At 60.2% G+C, this 26,895-nt stretch overlaps 1 protein-coding gene across 1 annotated transcript in view; it reads right to left on the bottom strand.

The window, feature by feature from the left end:
• Positions 1–121: 121 nt before the first annotated feature.
• The window catches only part of C1H4orf50 (chromosome 1 C4orf50 homolog), a 36,932-nt gene continuing 10,158 nt past the window's right edge, over positions 122–26,895 (bottom strand). The window contains exons 4-13 of the mRNA XM_059711129.1: positions 19,935–20,119; positions 19,301–19,428; positions 15,811–17,877; positions 15,481–15,774; positions 13,594–13,773; positions 11,004–11,060; positions 9,640–9,822; positions 6,887–6,992; positions 5,049–5,170; positions 122–619 (exon numbers count right to left, since the gene is read on the bottom strand). Of these exons, the coding sequence (XP_059567112.1) occupies positions 335–619; positions 5,049–5,170; positions 6,887–6,992; positions 9,640–9,822; positions 11,004–11,060; positions 13,594–13,773; positions 15,481–15,774; positions 15,811–17,877; positions 19,301–19,428; positions 19,935–20,119 (3,607 nt within the window). The 3' untranslated portion in view covers positions 122–334. The remainder of the gene's footprint in view (positions 620–5,048; positions 5,171–6,886; positions 6,993–9,639; positions 9,823–11,003; positions 11,061–13,593; positions 13,774–15,480; positions 15,775–15,810; positions 17,878–19,300; positions 19,429–19,934; positions 20,120–26,895) is intronic.

Raw genomic sequence — 26,895 nt, forward strand, 5'->3', positions numbered from 1 at the left:
CGTCTTTGGCTTCTTCCCATGAGATGCAGGAGCAGCCTCCTGGTGTGGCAACACACACGTCTCCGGGCATTGCCAAGTCTGCCTCCGGGGGCACAGAGTCCGGCCCAGGCTGAGGCCCCGGGCCAGTCACTGGGTGGGTTTGGGTCCAGTCAGCACCCCCTTTGCTGCCCCGCGTTGGCCAAAGCCGAGCCGCTCCGCATTTGCAGGGCCCGTCCTGGGCTCCCCTTGAGCTCTGACAACCACCACAGGCCGCCCAGGCAGGACTACTGGCCGCCGAGCCGGGCTCCGAGGCTGCGATCGCTCACGGCGCCTCGGAGGGCTCCGCATCCCACACTCACAGCCCGCGGGGCGGCCGGAGCGGCGGCGAGGGCTCCAGCTCCAGCTCCAGCGGCGACTCGGTGACCCGGGGGCAGCCGCGGACACTCCGGCCGAGCTCCCGGTGGAAGGCCAGGATCCGGGCGGGGCTCCGCAGCTCGGGGGGCGGGGGGCCGGCAGCCTGGGGGGCCGCGCAGGACACCCCGCCTCTCTCCTGCAGACACTGCACGGGGAGTCCCGGCGCCTCAGTGGCCACGGCCGGGCGAGGTCCAGGATCAGGCGTCGGCCCCGGAGGCCAGGGAGGCTGGAGGCGGAAGCATCATGAAAGGTCTGCTCCCTGTGGCCCTCGATCCCCCATTTCCCAAGGGAAGGTGGCGAGGACAGCTACCATGTACCCGGCACTTTCCGTGCCTGACCCCAAACACTCCTCACGCCTGAGGTCACGTCCTTCTGGTAAGTTCACTGAGGCCCACACCACCACCCCGGGGCACAGGGGAGCCAGAGGAGGTGGGGGGCTCGCACCCCATGTCATCCAGGGGGTGCTGCCCAGACACCTGGTGGGCGGCCTCATGGAGAGGATCCTCCGCAACTTTCCCTGTTCCCAGTGACGAGAGGTGGTGACCTTCCCATCAGGAGGGAGCCACTGCCTCCCGGACGCCAACCTCCTGCTCTGCCATGCCCAGCCCTGCCCTGCCCAGCCCTGCCCAGCCCTGCCCAGCCCTACCCTGCCCTTCCCTGCCCAGCCCTGTCCAGCCCTGCCCAGCCCTACCCTGCCCTGCCCTGCCCTGCCTGGGGTTCTCTCGAATGTGCCATTTCACATGCTCTCATTCAGTCCTCCCAGAAGGCCAGCATCGGGCCCCAGTTACAGATGAGGAAACGGTTACCTGTTTCAGAGACTCCCCATTGCTCACCTAAACTCTGGGAGCTCGGAGGTGGCTGGCTCCATGTGCAAGTCCCAGCCCCCTGACTTCTAAGCCCCGAACTCTCTAATCTCCACCTGCAGCTATTACACGCATGTGAGCTCAGCATCTCCCACTCACCCAGCGCCTTCCCTGCTAATGACAGGCGGGCCCGCTGCGCTCAGTAGTGAGTCCTACGTATGCCCCCCGCTCAGGCCTCTGAGAGGTGTGGCCACCAGTGATATAGGCAGAATGGAGCAAGCCTCCCCACGCCGCCCCGTGGTCCCAGGAGGCAGTGAGCAGTGAGCAGGGTTTCCTGCTCAGTACCCTCCCGTGTCAGGGGAAGCTGCCTGAGAAAGGCAGAGCAGGGAGGAGGGACTGGTGGCCAAGGAGCACCCCCTGTGCGCCTCACCTGGCCCAGTCCCTCCCATGGGGCTGGGAGGGAGGCCACAGGTGCTGTGGCGCTCCCAGGAGGGAACCTGATTGCACACTCAGGAGGGGAGGCCTGCTGGAGGAGTGGTGTCTGAGCGGGTTTGGGGGCGGGATTCTGTTTCCTGCTAAAAACTGAAGTCATTCTACACAGAACAATGTGTACATAGAATGTCAACCACCACGTAAGGAGTCTGAACTTTACCTATATTTATAAAAGCCCAGCGACCAAACAGCAGAACGACCAGTCGACCAGTCACTATGACATGTTCTGACCACCAGGGGGCAGATGCTCGACTCAGGAGCCAGTGGTCAGTGCGCTCCCACAGGGGGAGCAGCCGCTCAGAGGGCAGGCACACAGCCGCTTGGCTGACCGGGATGAGCAGCGTTCCCACAGTGGGCTGATCCCCACGGGTCACACCCCCCCACCAGTGCAAGAGTCGGTGCACCGGGCCTCTAGTCTTGCAATAATAATAATAATTTAAACCATCTGAAACCCTGAGTTTATAGGGAGAGGGTGGTATAACATCAGCAATTTCATATGGTTCAACCCATGACAGTGAACATTTGCTGAGCTCTTATGGCGTGCCAGACATTGTCCTAAGCAATTTATGTATATGTGTCCATTTGCTCTTTAACCAGAAGAGGTAAGTAATATTATCCAGTTACCCAGATGAAGAAACAGAGGCCCAGAGAGGTGAAGTGACTTGCCCAAGGCCACACAGCTACCAAGGAGGCAGAGCGAGGTTTTGAACCCAGGCTGCATGGCCCCCCAGCCCGCGCTATTCGCCGCTACGGTCTGCTGCTGCCCACGGGGATGGATGAAGGGTCTTCGGTGGGAGAGCAGCATTCACTCAATCATCAAAAGCTTGCCAGCCCTTCCAGGATCTTTTTGTATGTTTTCAGGCTCCCCCGCCTTCCTTTCTTTCTCTCTAAGCTCAACCATACAACGATGGTGACATGTGACAAATGTAGTCACTGCCCTTCAAATATGACCTCGTTTTGCTTAGAGGCCACCACTCCCCTGGTGTCGTTACTTAACAAACTGGGTTTCACTGCAGGAAGCTCTTGCCCACGAATCCAGCCTGCAATCGGGCTGTCCCACCCAGAGCCCGTCCTCCACGCCCATCACAGCGGACAGAGCCAGGGCTGCGGGGCGTGCGGTGTGGCCGTGAGAATGAGGCTCCTGCATGGCCTTCCAGAGAAATAGCCCAACAGGCCCCTCCCCCTCTAACTGTTCACCCGATGAGGCCTTTCTGACGCTGCCTGTGGGCCAGGTTCTCTGTGAACATGGGATAGGGGCAAAAGGCCCACGTGGACACCTGCCATCGAACTACAAAGAAGCCGAAGTGTCCTGTGGACTTGAAATCAAGTCCAATCAAGGAAGAGTTTCCATCCGTGACGTCCAGTGGGAAGCTTGGCGCCAGGAGGGTTAACACGCTCCTGGGTTCACCCGCTTCTTTCATTTCCGCTCTGACTGCTCCCTCACAGGCTTGCCAGGGGGTTGCTGGCAGGATCCCCTGGAGGAGACGTTTAGAGTCCCCCTCACGGAACTCTGGATTGGAGCATCCAGGGGGGCAGGCCGGACCTCTCCTATCTCCCATCCCCCACCAGTGACGGCCCAGCACTGTCAGGCCACCTGATGACCAGAGCGCCACTCCAGAGCCAGGTGCCCCGTACTCTCCGTGTGACCTGGGTCGGCGACCCACCTCCCTGTGCTCCCCCTTCTCCCAGGTCACGTCGAGCTAGTGATGAGAGCCCCGCGGTGGCCCAGGTGAGTCCTGGATGAGCTCACGCGTCGCACACACAGGCCCGGCACCGGGGAGCACTCAGGAAATGGGGGGGGCCCTTTCTCATTCTGTTCTTAGCAGCAGCATCCCTGTGGCCTCTGAGCCTCCCGTCTGCACCTCGCGCTGCACACGGCAGCCACGTTTATGCTGGCGGCGCCCCCCTCCTCCCCCCGTAATTCACCCCTCCTCGCCCCTCCGTCTTTGCAGGTGCTGTTCCTTTCCTTGCCTTCTACCTGCCCGAGATAGTACAGGTCAAAGGTCAAATGTCAGAGGTAATTTTCCTAGAAAACGAGCCAAGCTGGGAAGAAGGTCGTATGCCTGGGTGATCAGCCTGTAGACACGTGATTTACAAGGAGAGCCACCGGTCAGGGAAGAGGGTTCCGGGTCATCACAGGACACATCCCCTGTGCTGGGCAGTACCTCCGTCATGTTCCAGACCCATCCTCAGCCCTCCTTACCTAACTCCACCCTCCCCTCAGCAGCAGCATTAGCCCTGGTCCCCAGGTGAGGGGAGTTAGGCGCATGAGGGAACCCGCCCAGCACCCCCTGAATCACAGCTGGGATTTGAACTCAGGCCAGTCAGACTCCACAGCTCAGAATTAGTCAAGTCAGTTTTCTCTGAACACAGAGAGCTGCTCTGGCTCTGACCGAGTAGGGCATTCTGGACCAAACCTCCAGGAAGTACAACAGGGAGAGCGGAACGAAATATAACAAAAGAGCTGTTTGCACCATCTGAGAGCTCCGGGCGGGGACTGTGTGGATTTGTGGGACGATCGCTGGAAGCAGGAGAGAAGCCAGGAACAGCTGGGAGAGGCCTGGACGCCGCCTGACCCCTCCGCGGCAGGTGAAGGCGGGTCTGCGCGTGAGGGTGGCAGCTGAGCGGTGGGAAGCCAAGCAGAGCTCCAGGGGCCATGGGGGAAGGACGCTGATAAACACGACAGGCTTTGCCTAGGATCCTGAAAGGCTATGCCCTAGGAATAAGTGGGGGCAAGAAAGGAAGTAGACCCCCCAAGTACTGAAGCAGCCAATGTGAGGCACGGTCTGCACGGGCCCAGCTGCCTGTCAGAAGCTACAGGAATCCTCTCTGGATAAAGACAATCTCAAGCTCAACCTCAGATTACGATTTTTGCACAAGTTTTCACACACAATGTCCAGCACTCACTGAAAAATAACCAGACACAAAACACACGATTTAGTAAGAAACGCAAATGAGCCCGGCAAGTGTAGCGCAGTGGTTGAGCTTTGTCCCGTGCACCAAGAGGTTGCGGTTCTATTCCCAGTCAGGGCCTGTGCCCCAGGGTTGTGGGCTGGATCCCCAGTAGGGGGCATGTAGGAAGCAGCCGATCGATGATTCTCTCTCATTGATGCTTCTATCTCTCTCTCCCTCTTCCTTCCTCTCTCTCTCAAACCAATAAAAACATAGACAATAGAAAGAGGTGATGAAAGGAAACCAGTCTTCGTGGTGTTGGCCATTTTCTCCTTCTTGACCTCGGGTTGCCTTCACGGGGGTGTGGCGCACTAAGACGTTCACGGAGCTGCACACGGACGCGTTGTGCCCTCCTCTGTGTGTGTGCTACACCTCCCATGGAAAGTGTATTTAAGAACACCCTCTCACCTCCAGAGGATCCAGTCGCGCTGTCAGTGCTGGCCACTCCGCCTCAGTCACGGGCCAGGGCTCAGGACGCCACGGTCTCGGGAGGGCGCTGTCCACTTCAGGGTTCAGGAGAGAGTTTTGAGCTGGAAGAGAACGGTCTCGGTCAAGCCTCAGCCAGAAGTCCACAATGTCAGCAAGTCCCTGAGCCCCACGCCCATGACCCAGACCTCTCAGGGGCCTGGGACGCTCCAAGCGCCTCCTCCATATGCCTCTGATGGTTCTGTCATGGTCGTGGGCAGCCTAAACGCTGCCTTCCCCTGCCTTGCCTTCCCTGCCTGGCCGTGGGCCCTTCTGCACTGGGACCGGCTCATCTTTATAAACGACACCTGCCTGGGAGCACACAGCAGCCTCCCAGCAACACGGAAGGAGTAACTGACTCAATCAATCTAGTACCCTTCTTCCTTCCTTCTTCCTTGCTTCTTCCTTCCTTCTTCCTTTCTCCTTCCTTCCTTTGTTTATTTAAAATATGTATTTTATTGATTTTAGAGAACGAGAAGGGAGGATAGAGAATAGAAACATCGATGAGAAAGAACCATTGATTGGCTGCCTCCTGCACACCCTCAATACCCCCTACTGGGGATCGAGCCCACAACCCGGGTATGTGCCCTGACCAGGAATCGAACCGGTGACCTCTTGGATCCTAAGTCAACACTCAACCACTGAGCCAAATTGGCCGCCCCACTTCCTTCTTTTAAGGTTGAGGAAGCTGAGCCCAGACAAGGAAGGAGACTTACACAAATGAGTGGCAAAAGCAGGACCACCAAAATCCATGCCCCTCCAACTGTGAAAACAGATCTGCTAAAACCTTAGGACAAATCCCTCCTCTTGGGTCAGGCACTAGACCAGCGGTGGGCAAACTACGGCCCGCGGGCTGGATCCGGCCCGTTCGGCTATTCTATCCGGCTCGCGGAGCCGCGCGCGGAGCCGAAAGAGCGGAGGGTTCTCTTGCTCTCCCCTCTGCTCCTTCACCAGCAGCAGTGTCAGCGTGTATTAGTTCACACAAACACTCCATCCATGCTTTTGTTTCGGCCCTCCGGTCCAGTTTAAGAACCCATTGTGGCCCTCGAGTCAAAAAGTTTGCCCACCCCTGCACTAGACACTCCCGAGAAAGGTCACATTACCCGCCTTTTGAAGATCAGCGTCTGGGGCTCAGAGAGGTCAGTGAACTCACCCAAGATCACCCAGCTGGGAAGAGCAGAGCCTAGTGATAAGAACGCTCCCTGAGCAGGTCTCAAGCGGAGCTCAGTTACCTGAAGGCAACACCACCCACACCTCCTCCGCGTGTTTAATGAGCACCTCGTAGGAACATAACCCCAAGGAAACCCTCAGCACCCCACGCCTCAGCTGGGAGCGCACCGCACTGACACCAGGACCTGCTGTCCGGCCAGGCAGCAGCTTACTTTCCTTGTTAACAGTAAAAACAGCAGAACAAAAAAGCACTCACGTGACCACCTTTGTAAGCAACCATTGTTAGCGTTTCAGTTGCTCTCCTATCCTGCCCATCACACACACACACACACACACACACACACACACACACGCCCGTTGCCTCTCGCTCTGAAAGGCTTTTCACTTTCAGGTGAACAAGGGAAACTGCGGGCTGAGGCACGGGGCCATGTTGCCTCGGCAGCATTTTTCTAATCTGTTCTCCTAAGTCGTGAAGCGGGAAGGCAGAGTGCGTAGGGAAGGGAGGGGGAGCAGCTCGGTTCCTCCTGGTCTGCGCTGGACATGGGTGTTTTCCTGCCCGCTACCCCCGGCAGGTCAGAGCCCAGGGCTGGTCCTACCTGAGCCGCACTGACCTGTCACAGCCGCCGGCGTCTCCTGCTCCAGGGCCGGGTGGCGGCTGGTCTGGAAGAAGAGACACCCCGCAGTTATCCTGCATGACCCAAGGGAGCTATACGGTGACTACGACCCGACAGGGCAGGGCCGGCAGGCAGAGCCCCCCCTGCTTCCTGCCCACAGACCAGCGCGGGGGAGACCGGGCCAGGCCTGCGCAGGTGCACCTGCCCTGCCGCTCACTGGCCAGGTCAGGTGCCCCCCGCCCGCCCCGCCCTCTCCGCCTGCAGGTGGAGGCGCTAACACTTCCTCGCAGGGTTTTGTCAGAACCAAATGAGAACGCAGGTCTGCTAACTGCCCCATAAGAGAGGCAGTCCAGGCAGATCAGGGCTCGCCTTAAGGCCCCGCCCCGCCCCGCCTGCCACATACATTTTTGGGGAATATTCTAAACTTCCTGAAAGGCAGGCGCTAAAGGGAAAAGATGTGCCTGGATCCCTGGAGGCTCAGCCTGGGCTGCTGGTTTGAGGGGCGTGTAGGGCTCTGGGTCTCATTGTGGAATTTTAAGATGAGCCTCCACTTCTGCAGGCCCGTGTCTGGGTCTCGCTGACTGACCCCCAGAGGAGAGCGGGACGTTCCCAGGAGGAGGAGGGAAGAGGCAGAGCGGGAGGGAGCAGTCCGCACGGCAGCTTCCTGGCTGCTCACCGCCTCCTGGGGGCTGTGGCCAGAGGACACGCTGCTGGCCCAGCCCCGCCCCCGCCCGAGGAAGGCAAGCCCCGGTGTGCTCACTCAACGTTTGTGGGATGAAGCGGCAGAGCCGGGTTTTGTGGTTTGTGGGGGGAACAGTGAGGCGTCCCAGGCCATGAAAGTGGGGGTATTCTTGGAGAGCTGAATTGTAAAATAAAGCAAGACGGGTCTGCAGATTCGGTCGCCTTAGGAGGGAGTGGAAGCTTATAACTGGCCATGGCCCTTCAAAAGGCCCAGGGGAGACCCCCGGCCACGGGGAGACGTGTCCAGGAACAGGGGCACCTCCTCCCAGGAAATAATACATCAGGCTGAGGGCACCTGACACTCCCTGTCCCCATCCGAGGCTCCCAAGCAACCTCTGATCGTAAACGCTCATCTCTGACAAATGAATGAATGAATGAATGAATGAGCCTGACCGATGATTCCACTAGAGGGCAGGCCATGCTGACATTTTCCCATCCACCCACTGGTCACTCCAGCCTGTGCATCGTCCTGTTTCTCAGAGGAAATGAAGAAATTCGCTTGCGGGTTTATACATCAGTCTCTGTGAATTTGGTCCCTGTAGGTCAGCCTGTGCAATCCCAGCACCCGTTTCAGTTCAAAATTCAGAGCCTGCAGGACTGGAGCAGCCCTGGAGGGCGGGGCTCTCCTGGCCTGACTCCTCCCTCCCAGGTGACTGACTCCTCCTGGGTCTCAGGCCCTGAAACTTGGCTTCAGTTTGCCTCAGTCAACTGCGCCAGTCATTCCAACAGCACGCTGGCCAAGTCCCTCAAAACTCTCTGGCCCTGAGAGGCGGGAAGAGACCAGCCCTGGGCTGGGGACTGAGGCTGTCGATTCAAAGGCTACTCTGAACCAAGTCGCCGTGTGGCCCCAAGCAGGCCCGCGGCCTCCAGGTCTCCATCTGCTCCGCCGTGTGAGGCTTGGACCAGGGTCAGCTCTCCGCAGGCCGTGGGGATGGAGAAGGTGGGGTTTGCAGAGGCTGGGCTGGGGAGGCGGAGTGGGAGACACAGGCCTGCCGAGAGCAGGAGCCAGGAAACCAGGGCTGCTGTGCCCGCAGCAGGAGCTGCAATGCACCCGCATACCATTGCTGGCTGATCCTCTGAATGGGGTTGCACACCTGTGTGTGAGTGTGTGTGTGTGTGTGTGTGTGTGTGCACATGCAAGTGGGTGTGGGCAGGCTTGGCTGAGCACCCGTGGGTGCTGCGCACACACGGACACCAGGCACTGCTGCTCAGGGCCAGGCAGACCCAGGAGTGCCGTTACCAGAACTGGCTTTCATCACCTGCTGCACTACCTGGGGGCTGTGTGACCTTGAGTGAGACTCCCAACCTCTCTGATTCTGTTTCCTTTCACTGACCGTTATGAGAGGAGATCCTCCTTCATTTAACTCATGATTTCATTCATTCACCTGAAAACTCCCTGCGCAGCTCTCTGTGCCAGGCACCACGGAGACAGAGGTGGCTGTGGAGCGGCTCTGGCCCCAACAGAGAGGTGCCAACCAAACTCCCGCCACATCAGGGGGAAAATTCCTCCCATGTTACCCTTCAGGCATAGCCACGTGCCTCGGAGGACAGAGGGAGTGTGGCTAGCTCTGTGGTCTGGGGGATTCAGAGTGAGCTCCCTGGGCAAGGTTGCACTCGAACTGTGCCCTGAAGGGTGGATAGGAGGCTGGAGGGCAAACAAGAATCCTGCCAGAGGAAGCAGCACGTGCTAAGGTCCTGAGGCACACGGGAGAGAGCCTTCTGGTGAAGCAATGGCACAGGGCTAGCGTGACACTGAACTCAAGCCGCTGTTTGTGCGTCTGTCTCCTGCATCGTGTGGTGAGCACTTTACGGGTTAGGACGGCCGGACGCCCTTCCCACGCCAGCCCTGAGCACAGGTGCCAGCACAGAGGAGGCGTTCAGGGCGCGTTCCCCGCGGCGTCAGTGGGCAGAGGGAGAAAGGGGGGGACAGTGCAGGCCAGGCAGGTGGACCGGGTCACTTGCCCACAGGCCCCACAGGAAGAGGGACAGGGCTGCCTCTGGGAACTGACCTCTGGGACCCCGGGAGCCAGGAAGGTGGCTGTGTACTCGGCCAGCGCCACGTCGTCCACCATGCTGCGCACCGTCTGGCAGAGCAGGCGATCGGCCGGCCCGTGGCGGCACAGCTCCCGCAGCAGGCGCGTGAGCAGGTGGTTCCTGTCCCGGCACTTCTGGACCAGGGAGGCCAGCTTGGCCTGTGGGACGAGGACGCAGCCTGTGGGTCCTCGGATGCAGGGCTCCCAGGGGCTGCGGCTCGGCTCCCTGTTCTGCATCCCCAGCCCCACCCAGCGCAGCCCTCCCTTCGCCCCTCCCTCCACCTGGAAGCCAGAGTCATGCTGACAGTTACTGAGTTGACAGCAAGCTGCCCCCTCCCCGCAACACTGCACCCCAGGGGCTCCCACTGCCTTCTGATGGCCCTCCAGATGGGTGAAGGGTGTGGGCTCAGGCTCTGCCACTGACCAGCGATGTGGCCAAGCTTCTCTCTGCACCTCGCCTTGCTCCTCTGTACAGTGGGCACCGCTAAGGGCACCAGGACCAAAGGAGACAGTCCAGGCCAGGCACCCACACAGGGCCAGCCACGCAGGTCCCGGAGCCCAGCCATTCCTACCCCCCGCCACCACTGACTCTTAGACCTGCCTGCACCCCTCCAGCCCCATCGTGACCCGGCCTCCTTCTCCCTCCTGTTCCCGCCACACTGGTCACCCCCAGCCCAACCCCAGAACTTCCTGCTCACTCCTCTGTGGCTCCCACACGTCCCAAGCCAAGAAAAGCCTAACCACCTCTCCAGAGGCCAGCCTGGTGTCGCCTCCCTGGGTGTCGCCTCCCCTCAGGCCTCTCTGATGCTCAGGGCTGGGCGTCCCTCTGTGCCCTGGCTCCCGGCTTCCGGCTATCCCTGCAGGTAATTTACATTGTGGACCTGCCTTCCACACAGCCTGGGAGCGCCTCAGGGTCAAAGCTGGGCCCCGGCACGGTCGCTGTGTCATCATCACCTGGCACCGTGCCGCCCTCGGGACGGGTTTGTTACATGAACGACATGCGTGAGTGACCCTTTCACCATGAAAAGTGTGCACGTGTCCGGAGGGGTGACAGGCCTGTCATCCCAAGGGAGGCCTCCCGGGTGCCCTCCGCTCCGGGGAGGGGGTGGCACTGCCCTCCCTTGGGTTCAGGGTTGTTGGCCTGTCAGTTTCCCGGCAGCGGTGCCCGGGCGCCCCGTGTGAGACACCCGTGAGCACGCCGGAGTCCGTGGGAACTGCGAGTGAGCTTTGTCTGTCCTTCCTCCCAGGACTGTCACCGAACAGAGATGGGCCGTCTCTAACGGGAAAATACCGGCCTTTTCTGAAAGAGACCTTCTCTACTGACTGCACACATGCGTTACCTTCAAAGGGGTCACAGCCAAGACTGCCTCATGTTGCTTTTTCTGAAGTTCGTCCACCTGAAAAGACACGTGTTGCCAGGGCTGAGCCGTTGTCCCACATCCCCTCCCTCCCCCACGGGCGGCTCACCCAGGCCGGCTCCTGTCCCCTCCTCTCCCACAGGAATTCTCGGGGAACGGCCTTTCCCGTCACCTGTCACCTTGGCAGGGTCGGGAGGCAGGGGCGCCCTGGGCACGGGCGAGTGAGCCCCGCGTGCCAGCTCCGCCACCGCCCCCTTCCGGAAGGAGGCCTTCCCAGGTCCCCACCGGGTGCTGGAGCCTCTGGCGCCACTTAAACCTGCAGTTCCCGGCCAGATGCCCGGGGTCCTCCTCCCGGCCCGGCCACTCCCTGGACCTGTGACCTTGTGCGAACTCCTCTCTCTGCCTCCGTCTTCCCATCTGGGGTGTGGGTGACGTTGGGGCCCATGCAGGGGTGACTGCAGCCAGGGCTCCGTGAACGACTCCTGCGAAGTGCTTAGGACCAGGCCTGGCACCCGGTCGGCACCCAAGGACTGTAAGCCAGGGCGACCATCCGGGCCAGAGGGGCCAGGCACGGAGAGACGCCACCTGGGCCTCCCAGCCCAGCCCAGACCAGCCCAGCGCCCGGTGAACCGAGGGGTCCCGGGTGCCTGTGCAGCAGGCCGTGCCACGGTGGGCGTGCCACGGTGGGCGTCGAGTTCTTCTCACTCCCTCTCCTGTCCCCACGAGCAAAAGTCCCTCTTCCCCTTCCCCCCATCCGATCCTAAGCACACGCCCGTAATTAGAATGTGTGTGTGGTGGTGGTGGTGGGGGGGGTGAAACCACATGCAGAACGCCTTACATCTTGTGTTGTTTTTTGTTTGTTTGTTTGGTTTGGTTGTTGTTAATCCTCACCCAAGGATATTTTTCCATCGATTTTTAGAGAGTGGAAGAGAGAGGGAAAGACGGAGAGAAACATTGATGTGAGAGAAACACATTGATCGGCTGCCTCCTGCACGCCCCACAATGGGAATAGAGCCTGCAACTCGGGCATGTGCCCTTGACAGGAATCAAACCCAGGACCCTTCAGTCCACAGGCCGACGCTCTATCCACTGAGCCAAACCGGCCAGGGCTCATCTTGTTTTCTTCATTTGATTTAATATCGCGGTGTTATTTCCATGTCAACACAAATTGATCACGTTCTTTTACAAACTTGCATATTATTTCATCATGAGGCTGAAACATAATTTATTAGCTAATTCTTGTTTATGAAAATGTATATTGTTTCTGCTTCTTTAGCTATAGACCAGTGACCACTGTATATGTGTTTTGGCTCCTTTCGGGATATGCTCAGAGTGAAAGGCCAGCTCCTAGCGGGCTGTCTGACACTGAGAGGCGCTCGATGATGGGCAGGCGTGGGGGAAGCCTTCTCTCTGCGTCCGTTTGGGAGGCAGCCTGACTGTGGCCGTGAACTGGGTACCGGGCCTTCCAGTCACAAAGTCAATGAGAGGAAGTGAAAAGACAACAGGAGGAGAGAAAACATTTCCAGGTCAGGTATCTAATAAGGGACTCGTATCTAGGGTGCATCACAAATTCTTACAGCTCAACAACAGCAAAGGCAACTACAAAATGCACAGAGGATCTGCACAGACATTCCTCCAAAGACCTACGTGTCTCCAGGAAGCACATTTTAAACATTGGGATGATTACAGCTTTACATACAGCTGTAAGAAGTCACCAGCGTCCCCCGGATATTTCCGGATATTTCGCTGTTTTCCCCTGAAGGGAGCATTTTGCAACCAAATAATGTCAGTTCCATTATATTGATACACTCCGCCAGCTCTATTCAGGTTTCTCCAGTTTAACTTGTACTTGTGTGTGTGTCTGTCTGTCTCTCTGTGTGTCTGTGTGTGTCTGTCTATCTCTGTGTGTGTGTCTGTCTATCTGTGTCTGTGTATATGTGTATGTCTATGTGTCTCTGTGTATGTCTATGTGTATGTGTGTTTGTGTCTGTGTATATGTCTGTATGTGTCTGTGTATCTGTGTCTGTATATGTGTATGTCTATGTGTCTCTGTGTGTGTATGTCTGTCTATGTATCTGTGTTTGTGTATATGTGTGTGTCTGTGTGTCTATGTGTGTTTGTGTCTCTGGGTGTCTGTCTGTGTGTATCTGTGTATATGTTTATGTCTGTATGTGTCTGTGTGTGTATGTATGTGTATCTGTGTTTGTGTATATGTGTGTGTCTGTATGTGTATGTGTGTTTGTGTCTGTGTGTGTCTATCTGTGTGTCTGTGTGTATCTGTGTCTGTGTACCGGGCTCTGTACAGTTTTATCACCTGTGTAGCTTCACGTTTCCCACACACAGGCAGGTCCCTGAACAGGTCCGAAGCCACAGGACCTGTGTTCTTTTTAGAATGAACAGGTGAGCTGGATGGAGTTTCTCTCTATGCTGCCCTGTACTTTGTAAATCTAATAAATACTAACCAGTTGCTGGAAATGGCCAGTGAGGTCTGACCTGGTTCCTTTTTCCGTTCTCAAAACTTCCCAGAAGGTGGGGCCACCGGTTTACGAGAGAAGCCGCCCTGCCCGCCTACCTGGCCCTGGAGCTGGTCCCGGCGACGGAGGGCCTGGTCGCGGGCCGCCTGCAGCTGCCAGCCCGCGGACGCCTGGTCCCTGAGCTGGCACTGCAGGGTCAGCACCTGGTGGCGGAGCCGCCGGACGCGCAGCCTGAGGTCGTCCTCCGGGGTCTCCGCTTCGGCCTCGGCGTCCTGGGGCTGCGGGACACAGACTCAGTGACAGGCTTTACCTTCCCGGAAATTTGCCTTCGCAAATGCATTTCTTGTTGCTGATCCTCACCCGAGAATAACGTTCCCATTGATTTTTACAGAGAGGGGAAGGGAAGGGAAAAGAGAGACACACACACACAACGATGTGAGACAGACACATCTATTGGCTGCCTCGCGGACATGCCCCACCCGGGACTGGGGATCACACCTGCAACCTAGGTACGTGCCCGTGACCGGGACTCAAACCCAAGCCCCTTCAGTGCGCGGGCGCACGCTCTAACCACTGGGCCACAGCGAGCAGGGCAATGATTTTTCTGCTCATGTTTTCCTAACAGTTAAAACTTTGAGAAAATAAAGGAGCAGAAATCACTCCTAATCCCATGAGCCAGCGTCACCGTCGTCATTACCCACGTGTCTCCTTCCCCTTTGCTCTGTGCCTTACACACGTGCTCACGTGGGCGTGAGTGTGCAGCGGGCTTCTCCAGGGTGGGTGTCGGGGGCAGGTCTGGGAAACTGAGGTCTGACAATAACATCTTAAAACATTATTTTCAAGACAATCTCTTTCACCCGTATTTTCAAAAACACGGGAAACAGCACAGCATTTCGGAGTCCGATTTAAAGCTGCCGGTCACCACTGTCCTGAAGCACAGGGTGGTGAGTGGAGTTTCACGTTCAAACCCAATTGTGAGAGGCTCATCACAGGGATGCTTCATAGTGCATTACATCAAACAGAAGATACTGCATTTTAAACAGATTTCTTTTAAAAATATATCTTTTTATTGATTTCAGAGAAAAAGGGAGACGGGGAGAGAGATAGAAACATCAATGATGAGAGAGAATCATTGATCGGCTGTCGAGCCCGCAACCCCGGTATGTGCCCTGACCGGGAATCGAACCCTGATCTCCTGGTTCATAGGTGAGCCATGCGGCCGGGCAAAGCAGTCCCTCGCACTGTGGGTCCAACGCCAGCAGCTTTCCTGGGTGTCGCAGGGGATTTCAGGGGGCAGGAGGGAGAGGGAGGTCGTGGGAACTGTGGTTAAGCGATGGGGATGCTGCTGCCCCCAGTGGCCTGGAGTCTACATTTTTATTTTTAAGAGCATTTATGCAGACACCCAGGTGTGCACATACATACACGCATGCCCACATATCTATGTTTCTATGTTTCTTTCAAAAAATATATATATATTTATTGATTTCAGAGAGGAAGGGGGAAGGAGAGAGAGAGATAGAAACATCAATGATGAGAGAGAATCATTGATGGTTGCCTCCTGCACGCCCCCTACTGGGGATGGAGCCCGCAAACCAGGCATGTGCCCTTGACCAGAATCAAACTGGGGACCCTTCAGTCCGCAGCCCGACGGTCTACCCACTGAGCCAAACCAGCTAGGGCTATTTTTCTATATAAAATTCAGTCTATATCTTTGTGTCTTTGCTCCCTTTGGCCACACCGGAGCACCCGTCCATGTGATGAGAGCATGCTGAGAGACTCGTGCACGCGGTCCTGTGGCCTGCGGGTGCTCAGGTTAGCCTGGGACGCCGCTCACTGACTCCCCGGGGCCTGTGTTCTCTCACCTGGCCAATGGAGGTGGTGCTGTGCCTCCTCTCCGAGCTGCGGGAGGGCGGCATGCGTGAGGGGGTGGGCAGCAGTCTAGAACGTTAGCAAGAGGAGATGAGGCAGCTACGCAGTCAGCCTACCTGGTGGCCGCTGCCCAGGGGCCTGAGCGCCGGCCCTGGGGCTGCAGAACGCCGCGGTCCTTCCTCCTCTCTCCCCAGCTGTGCCTCTTTCACTCCCATCCCGTGGAGGTCTCCTCGCAGGGCACCGGACACATCAGCCCTTCTCCCGGCCGGCGACGGAGTGGCCGCCCCGGCTCCGCACCTGGGACCCTCTGTGCCCGAGGAAGGGCCCTCCTCCCAGGGCGGCCCGTGGACTCGCGCGGTCAGCGGCTCTGACGGCGGACTCGCCTGCACCGCCCTTTCTACAGTCCCCACCTTGTCCACAGCCCCCACCTTGTCCACAGCCCCCACCTTGTCCACCGCCTCCTGGCTTTCTCCCTGGGGGCGCTGCGCTGCTCCCCCCGGACGCCCCGCCTCTGAGCTCACCCCCAGGGCGACCTCCCTCTCCAGGACCCGGATCCTGCGCAGAAGGTGCGTGTTCTCCCCGCGAAGGGCCCCGATCATGTCCTCTATTCCCAGCACCACGTCCTTGACCAGCTCTCTGTAGCCCAGCCCGAGCTCCGAGATCAGCGCCTTGAGCTCCCGGTTCTCCTGGACGGCGCCCTGCATGAGGCCGCGGCAGCGCCGGGCGTCCGCGGACACGGCCGTCTGCAGCCGGCCCAGACCCCGGCGCAGGCCTTCGTTCTCCGCCTCCAGCTCGGAGATCTTGCGGTAGCTCCTCGCGTTGCAGTCTTCCAGGTCGGCGATGAGCTGCAGGTACTGGTCCAGCTCCCTCCGCAGGCGGGAGATGTCGCCCCGCAGCGCCCCGTTGTCCTGCTCCAGCCCGGACACTTTGCTCGCCTGCCGCTCGCTCTGCGTCCGGAGGGCCCGGATCTTTCGGTGGCATCTCTCTTGGTCTCGCTGAAGCCGGACGTTGTCGTGTAAAACTCGGCTTCTCTCCTCCTTCAGTCCGGAGACGAGCTGACGAAACCGCCTCCTGGCTCTCTCCAGGGCTCTTGGCGGCGGACGGGGGCTCTGGCCCAGCTCCGAGGGCCCCCCTGGGCCGGGGCACAGATCCCCCAAATCAGGCCCCACCCCTGGGAGAACTTGGCCGGTTCCCAGGGCCTCGGTCTCTCCCGGCCTAACGTCTTCACGACTCTCCTCGGGGCCTGCTTCCTTCGCAGGACAGGTCTCCAAAACCCCCGCCAGCGGGGACGCCTCGCGCCCCCACCCCCCGCTCCCCCGCCGCAGGGCCGCCAGCTGCTGGAAGCAGGTCTCCATCTCCTCTGCGAATGCGTCTATCGTGAGCGCAGGCCCGTCCTGTCCTTCGCGTGGGGGCCTGGGGGGCCTGGTGGGTTGGGCTCCCTCGGGCGGGAAGGCCCATGTGGGGGACAACAGCAAACCGCCCTCTCCCACCAGGAAGAGGGTGCCCTCCTCCTCCCACTCCTGGGAGCCCACGCCGGACCCTTCCAGACACAGCGGCTTCTCCTCCTGCCCGGGCCCCCCATCCCCAGGCGGTTCCTCCAGCAGCAGCAGGGCAGGTGCAGTCCACGCAGCGCTGTCCTCGTGGCCCTGGGGGCTCCTGGGGGCCCCGTCCTCCGCGAGGAGGAGGAGCTGAGCGCCGGGTGGAGACGGCCCTTTGGCACCAGGAGCCCGGAAGGAGGCGGCTGCGGAGGCCTCTTCCTCCTCCTCCTCCTCCTCCGATGGGAACCCTCCCAGGAGGCCCCACACGTGCCCTTCCGCCCGCCGCCTCCTGCCCAGGGACGAGGGACCCTCCGTGGACAGGGAGGCCTCCCGCTGCGGAAGAGGCACAGGGAGGTCCCGCCTGGGCCGAGGGCAGGAGGCGGAGGCCTGGGGACCGGAAGCCCCGTGTGTGTCCTGCAGGCCTCCTAGGGCGCCAGCACCGTCCTCCAAGCTGGGGTCCTCCTGGCTTTCCTGCCACCAGCACCTGTCCCCGAGGTCCTCCTCCTTCCTGCCCCGCGTCCTCCTCGCCCCCCACGCCTCCACTCTCCACTCCGGGGCTCCTCCCCCCTCCTCCCCAGGGCCGCTCAGATGGCCTGTCCCTGTCCCAGGAAAGCGGTGGTGGGGAATCTGTGGGGCCTCCCAGCAGAGGGGGGCACCGTGGCTCCTTGTCGGGGGGTGGTCCATGGCTCGGGGAGCAGGCAGGGGCCCGACGTCCAGCCCCTGTTGGATTTGGGGCTCTTCTGGAAACACCGCCTGGAGCAGCAGGGCAGCGGGGCCTCCGGCGGGCCCCCAGGGAGGGAGCACGGACGTCTGCACCAGGAGGAGGGACTCCTGGGCCGGGGCGGCTGCTGGCCTCTGCGTGGAGATCCAGGCCAGCTCCTCGGGGAGGAGGGAGGCGTCGGCGCTCTGCCCCGAGGGGCAGCCACAGAGCAGGAGGACAGTCTGTCCGTGCAGGGCGGGCTCAGCCGGAGCAGGCTAGGAGGGAAGAGACGAGGGGGGTGGGAAACAGCCCCGCTGCCACGTATCCCCCTCTGTCCCCGTCTCCTCATGTCCCGGGGCCTCCACACCAGCCACATAGGCCTCCCTAATGCACCCCAGGGCCTTTGCACCTGCTCTTCCCTCTGCCCAGAATGTCCTTTGCCCAGAGCCCTCCTGGCTCACCTCGCGCTCCGTTCACATCTCATCTCACAAGGTGCTTCCTCAGAAGGGCCTCCCGGAGTACACCCACTCTCTGCCCACTGAAGCCGCTTTCTCCCTCCATGGCACCCCACCCCACCCCGTTCCAGTCTGTGTGCGAGGGTGCCACTCCTCTATCGCCCCATCCTGTCCAGGGCGGTGGCCACAGGCTTTAGGCGGCTTTTCAAATGGGAAACAAAATGAGAGTCAGCGTTCGGTTCTGCGGTCACAGCGGCCTGTGTCGCTGCTCAGCCCCCGTGTGGTCCGCGGCTGCCGTGCTGCACAGCACGGGTGCAGAAAGGGGAGGCGCCTGGAGGTTCTGGGGCAGCGGGTGTAGACTGCTCCCCGAGGCAGGGACCCTGGCCTGGAAGTGCGGGCACATAGGGCTCCATCGATGTCTTTAAATGCATTTTCACAGTCTGTATTCAGTACGTTTTCCAGAGAGGAGGACTGGCCCCGCTCACAGGGCTGACCCAGCTGGGCTGGGCCTCGGCCTGTAGGGAGGGAGGGGCCCTCGGGCTCACCTGTGACCACGCCGCCCTGCCCATGGCCTGGCCAGTCTTCCCACCCGCGCCCCTGCGCCGCCCATCCCTGTCCTCCTGTCTAACTCCATCCTCCGCCTGCATGGAGCCTGGGGCCAGTTTCCCCATGAAGCCCTCCCAACCCGCAGGGTGGCTCAGGGTGTGCCAGCACACACACACGCACATATGCACACACACACATATATGTGCACATGCATGCACGCAGCGCCTCGGGGCAGGGCGTGAAGGAATGAAGAAGCAGGGAAGACCCTCTGCTGAGCCCCAGAACCAGCCAGGCCGAGCAGCCTGAGCCCTGCTCACGTGCCCCTGCCCCTCATTTGCAGGAAACGCTGGGCCTCAAAGCAAGCCAGGCAGAGCCGGGGAGGGATGGCGGGGGGGGGGGGGGGGGGGAGGGGCTCCTGACCCTCTGGGCACAGGTAGGCGGAGTGTGGGCTGCAGAACCAGAGCTCGGGTCCAGCCCAGGGCTGTGTGGCCTTGGGGATCACAGCTCTTGGGGTCCCAGAGCCCTCCTCTGCAGAACAGGGGCGTGGCTCCTGCCTCACAGCCCTGGGCTGGACCCTGGTGGGAAGTTCCCCTGGGATGAGGCATGACCCCCCTCCTCCCACCTCCCCCATGGAGGGCACACACAGAGGCTGGTCAGACCCAGCTGGACTCCGGGCACACAGGAGCCTCTGCCTTACCCGTCCACGGTCAGCAGCCACCAGCTCTCCCAGGAGCCCAGCTGCCATCTCCAGGCCGGGCACCAGCTCCAAGGGGCCTCGTCCAGCCTCGACGCCGCCCCAGGCGCAGGGCCCCTCGGCGGGCGAGCCTGGGGAGGGACAGGACCCCGGGGTTAGAAAGACCCTCCAAGGACCCTGCCCAGGATTGTCGCCAGTGGCCCTGCCCCTGCTGCTGGGGCTGGTGGCACTGCCTCTGACTCACACCCTTCCGAAGGCCTGTGAGGCCTGAAGATCACCATCGCCCTCCAGGGGAGGTGCCAGGGGCTCAGAGCGGGGAAGCGACCGTCCCGACGTGCAGTGGGTCTGGGTCTGGCAGCCACTTCTAACCACAGAGCTCGTGCGGGTGACACAATCCACGACACCTTCCTCCTGGCTCCCTCATGGCCACACGGTCGCCATCCCACCTCCAGCCCCCACGGTCGAGGTGCGGACCAAGGAGCCGACTCCTGGGCTCCCAGCAGGCAGACCTGTGCCTTCCAAGGATGATTTTGACCTTGTTTGCTGGTCAGCGCGGCTCCCGGAAAGGGGGAGGAAGGGGAGTGGGCCTTGGGGTGAGCAGCTGGTGGGTACACATGACCCCTCCTGTGCACCTGGCCTTGGGGGACTGTGCGGAAACCACAGACACCAGGGGTCCGGTGGCTCTGGGGCTGCCGGGGAGCAGCGGCGTGTGCAGCAGGGACCTGGAAGCTGTGGCTGAGACTGTCATCAGGGACATAGGTTCCCGTCGGGGACAAGGGGCTGCTAAGGCCAGCAGCTCCCAGGCCCGGCACCTGGCGGTCACTGGGGTGGGGGTGGGGACAGAAGAGCTCGGCCTTCTGGGGGGACAATCGCCTGAGAGGCCTGCGGCCCGTGCTGGCGGGCGTGTCATGGGCACGGCGGGCTCCGACCCCTTCACCAGCCGTGTGACCACTGAGCAGGGTCGCCACCTCTCTGAGCCCCGGCTTCCTGTCTGCAGTCAGGACGGCCACCCTGCATCATCAGGGTGCTGTAAATGAGCTAGCCCGGTGGTGGGTGCTCCACGCACCGTGGCTCCCACATACCTGCGGAGGCGTGTGGTCCCGGGGCCCCGTCGGGGTGGGGAGGTGTCTGCCAGCCTGGGCGTCCGCAGGCCTCCAGCGCCTCCTCCCACGGCAGGAGCAGCCACTCGTCCTGGACATGGCTCCAGGCGTCCTTCAGGAAGACACGGAATCAAGAGCTGAGTGTCCATCCAAGCCGGTCCCCGTGCGTCCCTCCCAACGGATGTAGTGGGAACCCAGGGGAAACTGAGGCTCAGGGAGCAGAGGCCCGTGGCCTGGCCTGCAGCCCTGACCTGTGCAGCCCCGTCCTGTGCAGCCCTGTCCCGTGCAGCCCTTCCCATGCAGCTGTGTCCTGTGCAGCCCTGTCCCATGCAGCCCTGTCCCATGTAGCCTTGTCCCATGTAGCCGTGTCCCGTGCAGCCCTGTCCCGTGTATCCCTGTCCCATCAGCCATGTCCCATACAGGCGTGTCCTGTGCAACCATGTTTGGTGCAGCCCTGTCCCATGCAGCTGTGTCCCGTGTAGCCCTGTCCCGTGTAGCCCTGTCCCGTGTTGCCCTGTCCTGTGCAGCCATGTTTGGTGCAGCCCTGTCCCATGCAGCCCTGTCCCGTGTAGCCGTGTCCTGTGCAGCCTGTCCCAGCTCCTGGCCCTACAGTCCTAACTGCCTCCTGTTAGCACCCAGGCTCCGTTCCACAGACAACTAGGGGCTTGTGTGCCAGCCAGGATGCCTCTGGGCTCCGGTCCCCTCTCCCTCCTATTCCCACTGTGTCCCACCAGGGCCTCTGGGCAGTCCTGTCCCTCAAATGCCAACAAGTCCAGATGCTACAGCCAATGCCCTTGGGTGACACCCCTGCCCTCAGCCTCCCCCCAAGCCAGGCAGGTGTGCAGCGATGCGCCCCCTGCAGGGCACTATAACGCAGCGCCTTCTCGCGGCTGCAGGGGAGGCGGGGGCCGCAGGAGACTCAGCTCTGCCCACCACCCACGCGCCCTGCCCCGGGCTACTGCTAACCCGTCCTAACGTCCTAACGGTGCTGCCTGCTGCCCCTCTGCCCACACCAGACCTTGAGGTCCCTCTGGAGGGGAACTTGGCTCCATCCAGTCTGCGCCCTCACCTTAGCCTAGCACACAGTAGGTGCTTAACGCATGTGTGATAGCCGGATGCGGAGGCAGAGCCTGCAGACAGGCAGGTGTTTAGACTCCCTGGTGCATCTATGGGCAAACATTTACCAAGTCCCTACGATATGCCGGGGCCGTTCCAGATGAGGGGAACGGAAGTGAACAGGTACTGCCCCCCCCACCTGTCCCCCGGGTGCTGCCTCTCCCAGCAGACCCTGCATCAACCCCTAGCTGAGCCTCCTGCTCAGAGCCGCCCGGCTCCCTCAGGCTCCAGCGCTGAGACAGGCCCTGGAGGCCACAATGGGGTCACAGGCTGACGGACACTCCTCACCCTGGCCCTGGCTCCGGCTCCGGCTCCCACTCACAGTGGCCTCTCCCCAGCCGCCTCTCCACCCACCCTGGCTGGCCTGCTGCCGGGAGCCGGTCCATCCTTGCTGTTTCAAGGGACCTGGCATATATGGCATACTGTTCTTAATATGTTTGCTCCCCTTAGCGCTGTGTGTTTTAACCAAGGTCACCTCTCCGAGAAAGGTTCTTTCCCCAGGTAGGGATTTTTCCCTGAAGTCAGGGAGGGGATAAAACCCCTCAACTAAGTGCCAGGCGGGTAATTAATCACTTTAACTACGAACAATCATGCTTAAGCTACATAATCTTTACTCCCTGGAATGGAGATAAGAAACGCCCTAACCTTTGTAATAGAGATTGATAGGATTGAATCAACTGGTATAAATACAGATGTAACAAAACAGCAAGAGACAGAATTTAGAACACAGGGCTTGGAAGACAGAACTTAGGACACAGAACTTAGGAGACAGGACTTAGAAGGCAGGACCAAGAGAGACCGAAACCTAGGCACAGAACGTTCTCTAGAGCCAGAAGGACTTCGCTGGAGAGAACATGGCAAAAGATCCTGGACTGAACCTGACTACAGAAACTGGCAAGAGAACCTGACTAGAACCTGGTGACCGAACCTGGCTGGAAATCTCAGACAGAACCTGGCTGGAGAACCTAGCGAGGGAACATGGCCACAGAACCTGGCTGGAGATCCGAAGCAGAACCTCTCTGGAGATCCAGACCAGAACTTGGCTGGAGACCCTGGCTCGAGATCCTGGCTAGGCTGCTGATCAACTGCCTCCGAGTCTTTCCCTCTTCGCCGACTCCGTCCACACCTTTGGGGACCCCTGGACCTGCTGGGGTTGGACCCCGGCAGCCTGCCTCTGCTGTCCCTTCTGCCTGGCTGGCACGTAACTCCTGGGGGAGGGTGCTCATCGCCTGCTGCTTGCTGGGCAACCTCCCCCTCCCTGCCACACACACACACACACACACCCTCAACCCAGCCCCGCCCTTCCACACGCTCACCTCCCAGCAATCCCACTGAACTGCAAACGGGGCAGGCTGCTCTCCTGTTTCCAACCTTCCATGCTTCCCGCTGCACTGAAGGAGAGGCCCACCCCCACCTGGCTTGGTCTGCTCCCCCCACCCCATCTCTGCTCCTCCCACAGCCCCTCTCCCTCCTGCCTCAGAGCCTTGTGCCCTGCTACCTGCTGGGGGCACCTCTCCTCCCATGGAGGGCACCAAAAAGACAACGCTACACCCCTTTCATTGCACAAGTGATGAAATCAATTCTCAGAGAGGGAGGGTGACTTGCCCAAGGTCACACAGCGCACACAGTGGGAGGACAGGACCGAGCTCGGGGCTCTGAACTGGATCCAGGCTCCCCCCCCCCCCTTTCCGCACCTCTCCGCTCCGACCGGTCAACCCTTCCTGCTTTCCCCACTCACGGGAGCATTCGCCTGTAACTTTGCATGGTTTTCGCTTTACCTTTACTTTGAAAGATAAGCAAAAGGAGGAAAACAAGGAACTCGGTGAAACCCAGACACACACGCTGTTCGTGTGCTAGACGGTGCCCTGCGGGCCTTTTCCGTGCAGACGCACTCACAGTCTCCCCAGAGCCAGGAGGCTGTGTTTCTAAGAGCATTGGTGCTTCTCCTGTGATGTTTTTGCAGGATCGTTTTCTCACAAGTTCTTCTGCGACGGGTGTTTCGCGGCTGCCTGATAGCCCCTGAGGTAAGGACCGCCGCCCCCAGGGGACACTGGGTTGTTCCCAATGCTGACCACCGAGGAAAAGTGCTGAGGGAGCTTAACATCTGAGAAACAGACAGGATAAAGTGCAATCTCGAGCTTGGGCCTGTTTGTAATCTAACTAACAGAACCGGGCTGACCTTTTTGTGTCAGGTGACTGGCCTGTCATCTGGCCTTTTACGTCAGTTGTATGTTCACCGCTTCCGCCTGTGTTTCAGTTTTCACACGATGTCTTAAAGCCCTCGCTTGCTGCCGGAGTGAGGGTCAAAGGTGAAACAGCAGTTCTGCCCACATGCAGGCAGGCAGCACAAGGAGGGGCGGCCAGCGCTCGCTAAGCAATGAGAGAGTCCGGTCACTGCCACCAGGGGTCGCTCCACTCACACTGCGGGGCAGAGAGGCTGGCGGAGCGCCCAGCCTTCCTGATGCGCTGTCACCCAGGACATGGCCTCAGCTCTAGAATAACAGCCTGACGCTGGCAGATGAGAGACTGTGACTTTCAATCCCCTGGCGTCAGCCTCCCTGCTGCCCTCGGGACCAGGCCGCAGCCTCTGGCTGGAGCAGCCAGCCACCCATTGCCACCGTCTGCGCCTGTGTCTGTCTCCCCTGAACGCTCTGAAGGCCAGGTCGGCTCACCTCTCCAGCCCAGTGCCAGCGCACACTTGCTAAAAAGCACAGGGCATGGGGGGGGGGGGCGGCGGGGAGGGGGAGAGACATCTGCAATGGGCCCTGCTTATCGGGCAAACCACAGTCCTTTTTTAAAAAATATATTTTTATTGATTTCAGAGAGGAAGGGAGAGGGGGAGAGAGAAAAATATCAGTGATGAGAGGGTATCATTGATCAGCTGCCTCCTGCACACCTCACCCTGGGGACCCAGTCTGCAACCCGGGCATGTACCTGACCGGGAATGGAACTGTGTCCTCCTGGTTCATACATCGATGCTCAACCACAGAGCCACGCTAGCTGGGCAAACCACAGTCCTTTTTAATTCCTTTCACCCGGGACCTGAGCAGAAACACCTCCCCAAGCTCCTCCCAGGCCCGGGTTTGTCCTTGGAGTGGCCGTCCTTCCGGGACTGGGGTTTGGAGCGGCCTGCACTAGAAACTTCGAAGTTTCGAAGTGTGTGCCCCGGGCAAGGCCTTGCCTCCGCGGACTGGACTGCGGGTTTGGGGACAAGGACACTGATCCCTGCAGCTACCTGCTGACGTCAGTGAAGTTCTATGTGGGAAATTACTGTTTAAATATGAAGCCAGTAAGTTATCTTCTCATAATGACTGCCTTCCCTGTAACTCACTGCGACGCCCAGAGCACGTCAGATGCCGCTAGCAGCTGACCAGGGTGGCGGCGAGGTGTGCACCTCCTTGGGTGAGTGACCTTGCCCCCTGCCTCAGTTTCCCCATCTGCACAGTGAGGATCAGTAATCCTACGGGTCCTCGTAGGGCAGCGGTTCTCAACCTGTGGGTCGCGACCCCTTTGGGGGTCGAACGACCCTTTCACAGGGGTCACCAAAAACCATCCTGCATATCAGATATTTACATGAGGATTCATCACAGTAGCAACATTACAGTTATGAAGTAGCAACAAAAATAATTTTATGGTTGGGTCACCACATGAGGAACTGTATTTAAAGGGCCAGAAGGCTGAGAACCACTGTTGTAGGGCATCAGCAGATGCTTGCAGGGAATGTAGGACCAGGCCAGGCATGCAGCAGGCAAGCAATGGACGCAGCTTTGGTAATGATCTTCTGGCCCCGCCCGTTTCCCAGTGCCTGTACGTCACCCCCAGCATTGCCCTGCGGTAGTCCCCTCAGCTACAAGTTTCCATTTCCCAGCGGCCGTGGCGCAAACATCTCCTTATGTCCATTCATTCCCTGAGCAGAAGCCCCCTCCCATCCCTCCCGGGTGAGTCACCTGCTCGCCAGCCGTGGCCGGGACCGGGATTTAGGGCCGAATGGGCCCCAGCTGGTGACGAGGAAGAAGGTGAGTGGTGGAGGAGAGGCGGCCAGGCCTGTCCCAGTGAGATGGGGCCCCCGGAGGTGGGTCATGTCGCCACGGGGGCACCAAGGAGAGAAGGAGATGCCGTGAGGTCAGGGGAGTCCTCTTAGAGGAAATGACCTTCCCACCCAATGAGGAGAAGGTAGCAGGGACTTACTGGGCGGCCTGGGGAGGGGACAATGGAAGCTTCTAGACACAGGGACGGCGTGCAGGCTGCAAGAGCCTGGTGCATGCAGGGGCCTGCAGGGGCGCAGGGTGCGGGTGGGGCAGGGGAGGGTTGGGCACGGCCCGGAGCTCAGGCCAGAGCGGCAGGGGCCACAGGTGCTGTGGGCAGGAGGTTACACTTGGTCCTGAGGCGCTGAGGGCCAGGGGAGCATGGAGACGGGTTACCAGGGTCATCCAGAGAGAGGCCCCCAGATGAGGACCTGCCCGGGCTCCAAGCTCCGGGTCCCCCCTTTGGAAACGCCCCTCGGCTTTGGGGAATTGCGCATGTGCACTGCTCTCTGGTTCCGAGGCCGACCTCACAGGTGCACGGCCATGGCTGCCATGGCCACAGCCACGGCCACGTTCATACATTCCAGACCCAGACCCCGAGGGCAGCGGCTGGCTTTTCAGTTTCCTTATCAATAGGTTAGAGCATTTTAATTTTAAAGTCACAGGCCACCCTACCCTCCGGGCTGGGGGCTGGCGGGCCCCTTCCTCTGCCCCTCCCCCTTTGCCAGGTGGTCGTGTCCCCCCCCCCCCGTGTGGGTCGGGGTCTCGTCTTACTCCCCGGGGTCCCGCCCACCAGTGGAGACAAATCAGTCCCATTGACCCTTCTCCCCGGGACTGGGAGAGGGGCAGCGATCATGTGCTCAGTGTGGCTGCGTCCACCCTGCTTCCCCCTGGACCACACAAGCCCAGGAAGAGATGATGGTGAAGATGATGATGATGGTGGCGACAAAGATGGCAACTGAAACTGAATGTGACTGCCCACCCACGATGCACCGGGACAGGGCTAAGGGCCTCCTCTGAACCTCATCTCATCCTCACCATCCGACCGGGAGGCAGGTCCCAGGGTCATCCCCAGCTCACGCCTGGGGACGCGGAGGCACAGGACGCTCGGTAGCCTGCCCGCAGGTACCACGGCCGCCAGGAGGCAGAGCTGCCGTCCACGCAGGGCTGCCCGCCTCCGCCTGCACACAGCTCGCCCCAGTTCACAGCCCCAGTGCTGAAGGTTCGCGTCCTCTCTCCTGCGGTCCCTACACGGCAGCCTCTGCTGCTCCCTGTTCTCCCGGCTGACGAGGGGCCGGCTTCTCCCAACGCTAGAGGCAGGCTGGCTGGGAACCCACTTTACGGCCATTTAGGGAAT

This window comes from Myotis daubentonii, chromosome 1 (genome assembly GCF_963259705.1).
Source record: "Myotis daubentonii chromosome 1, mMyoDau2.1, whole genome shotgun sequence".
NCBI lineage: Eukaryota > Metazoa > Chordata > Mammalia > Chiroptera > Vespertilionidae > Myotis > Myotis daubentonii.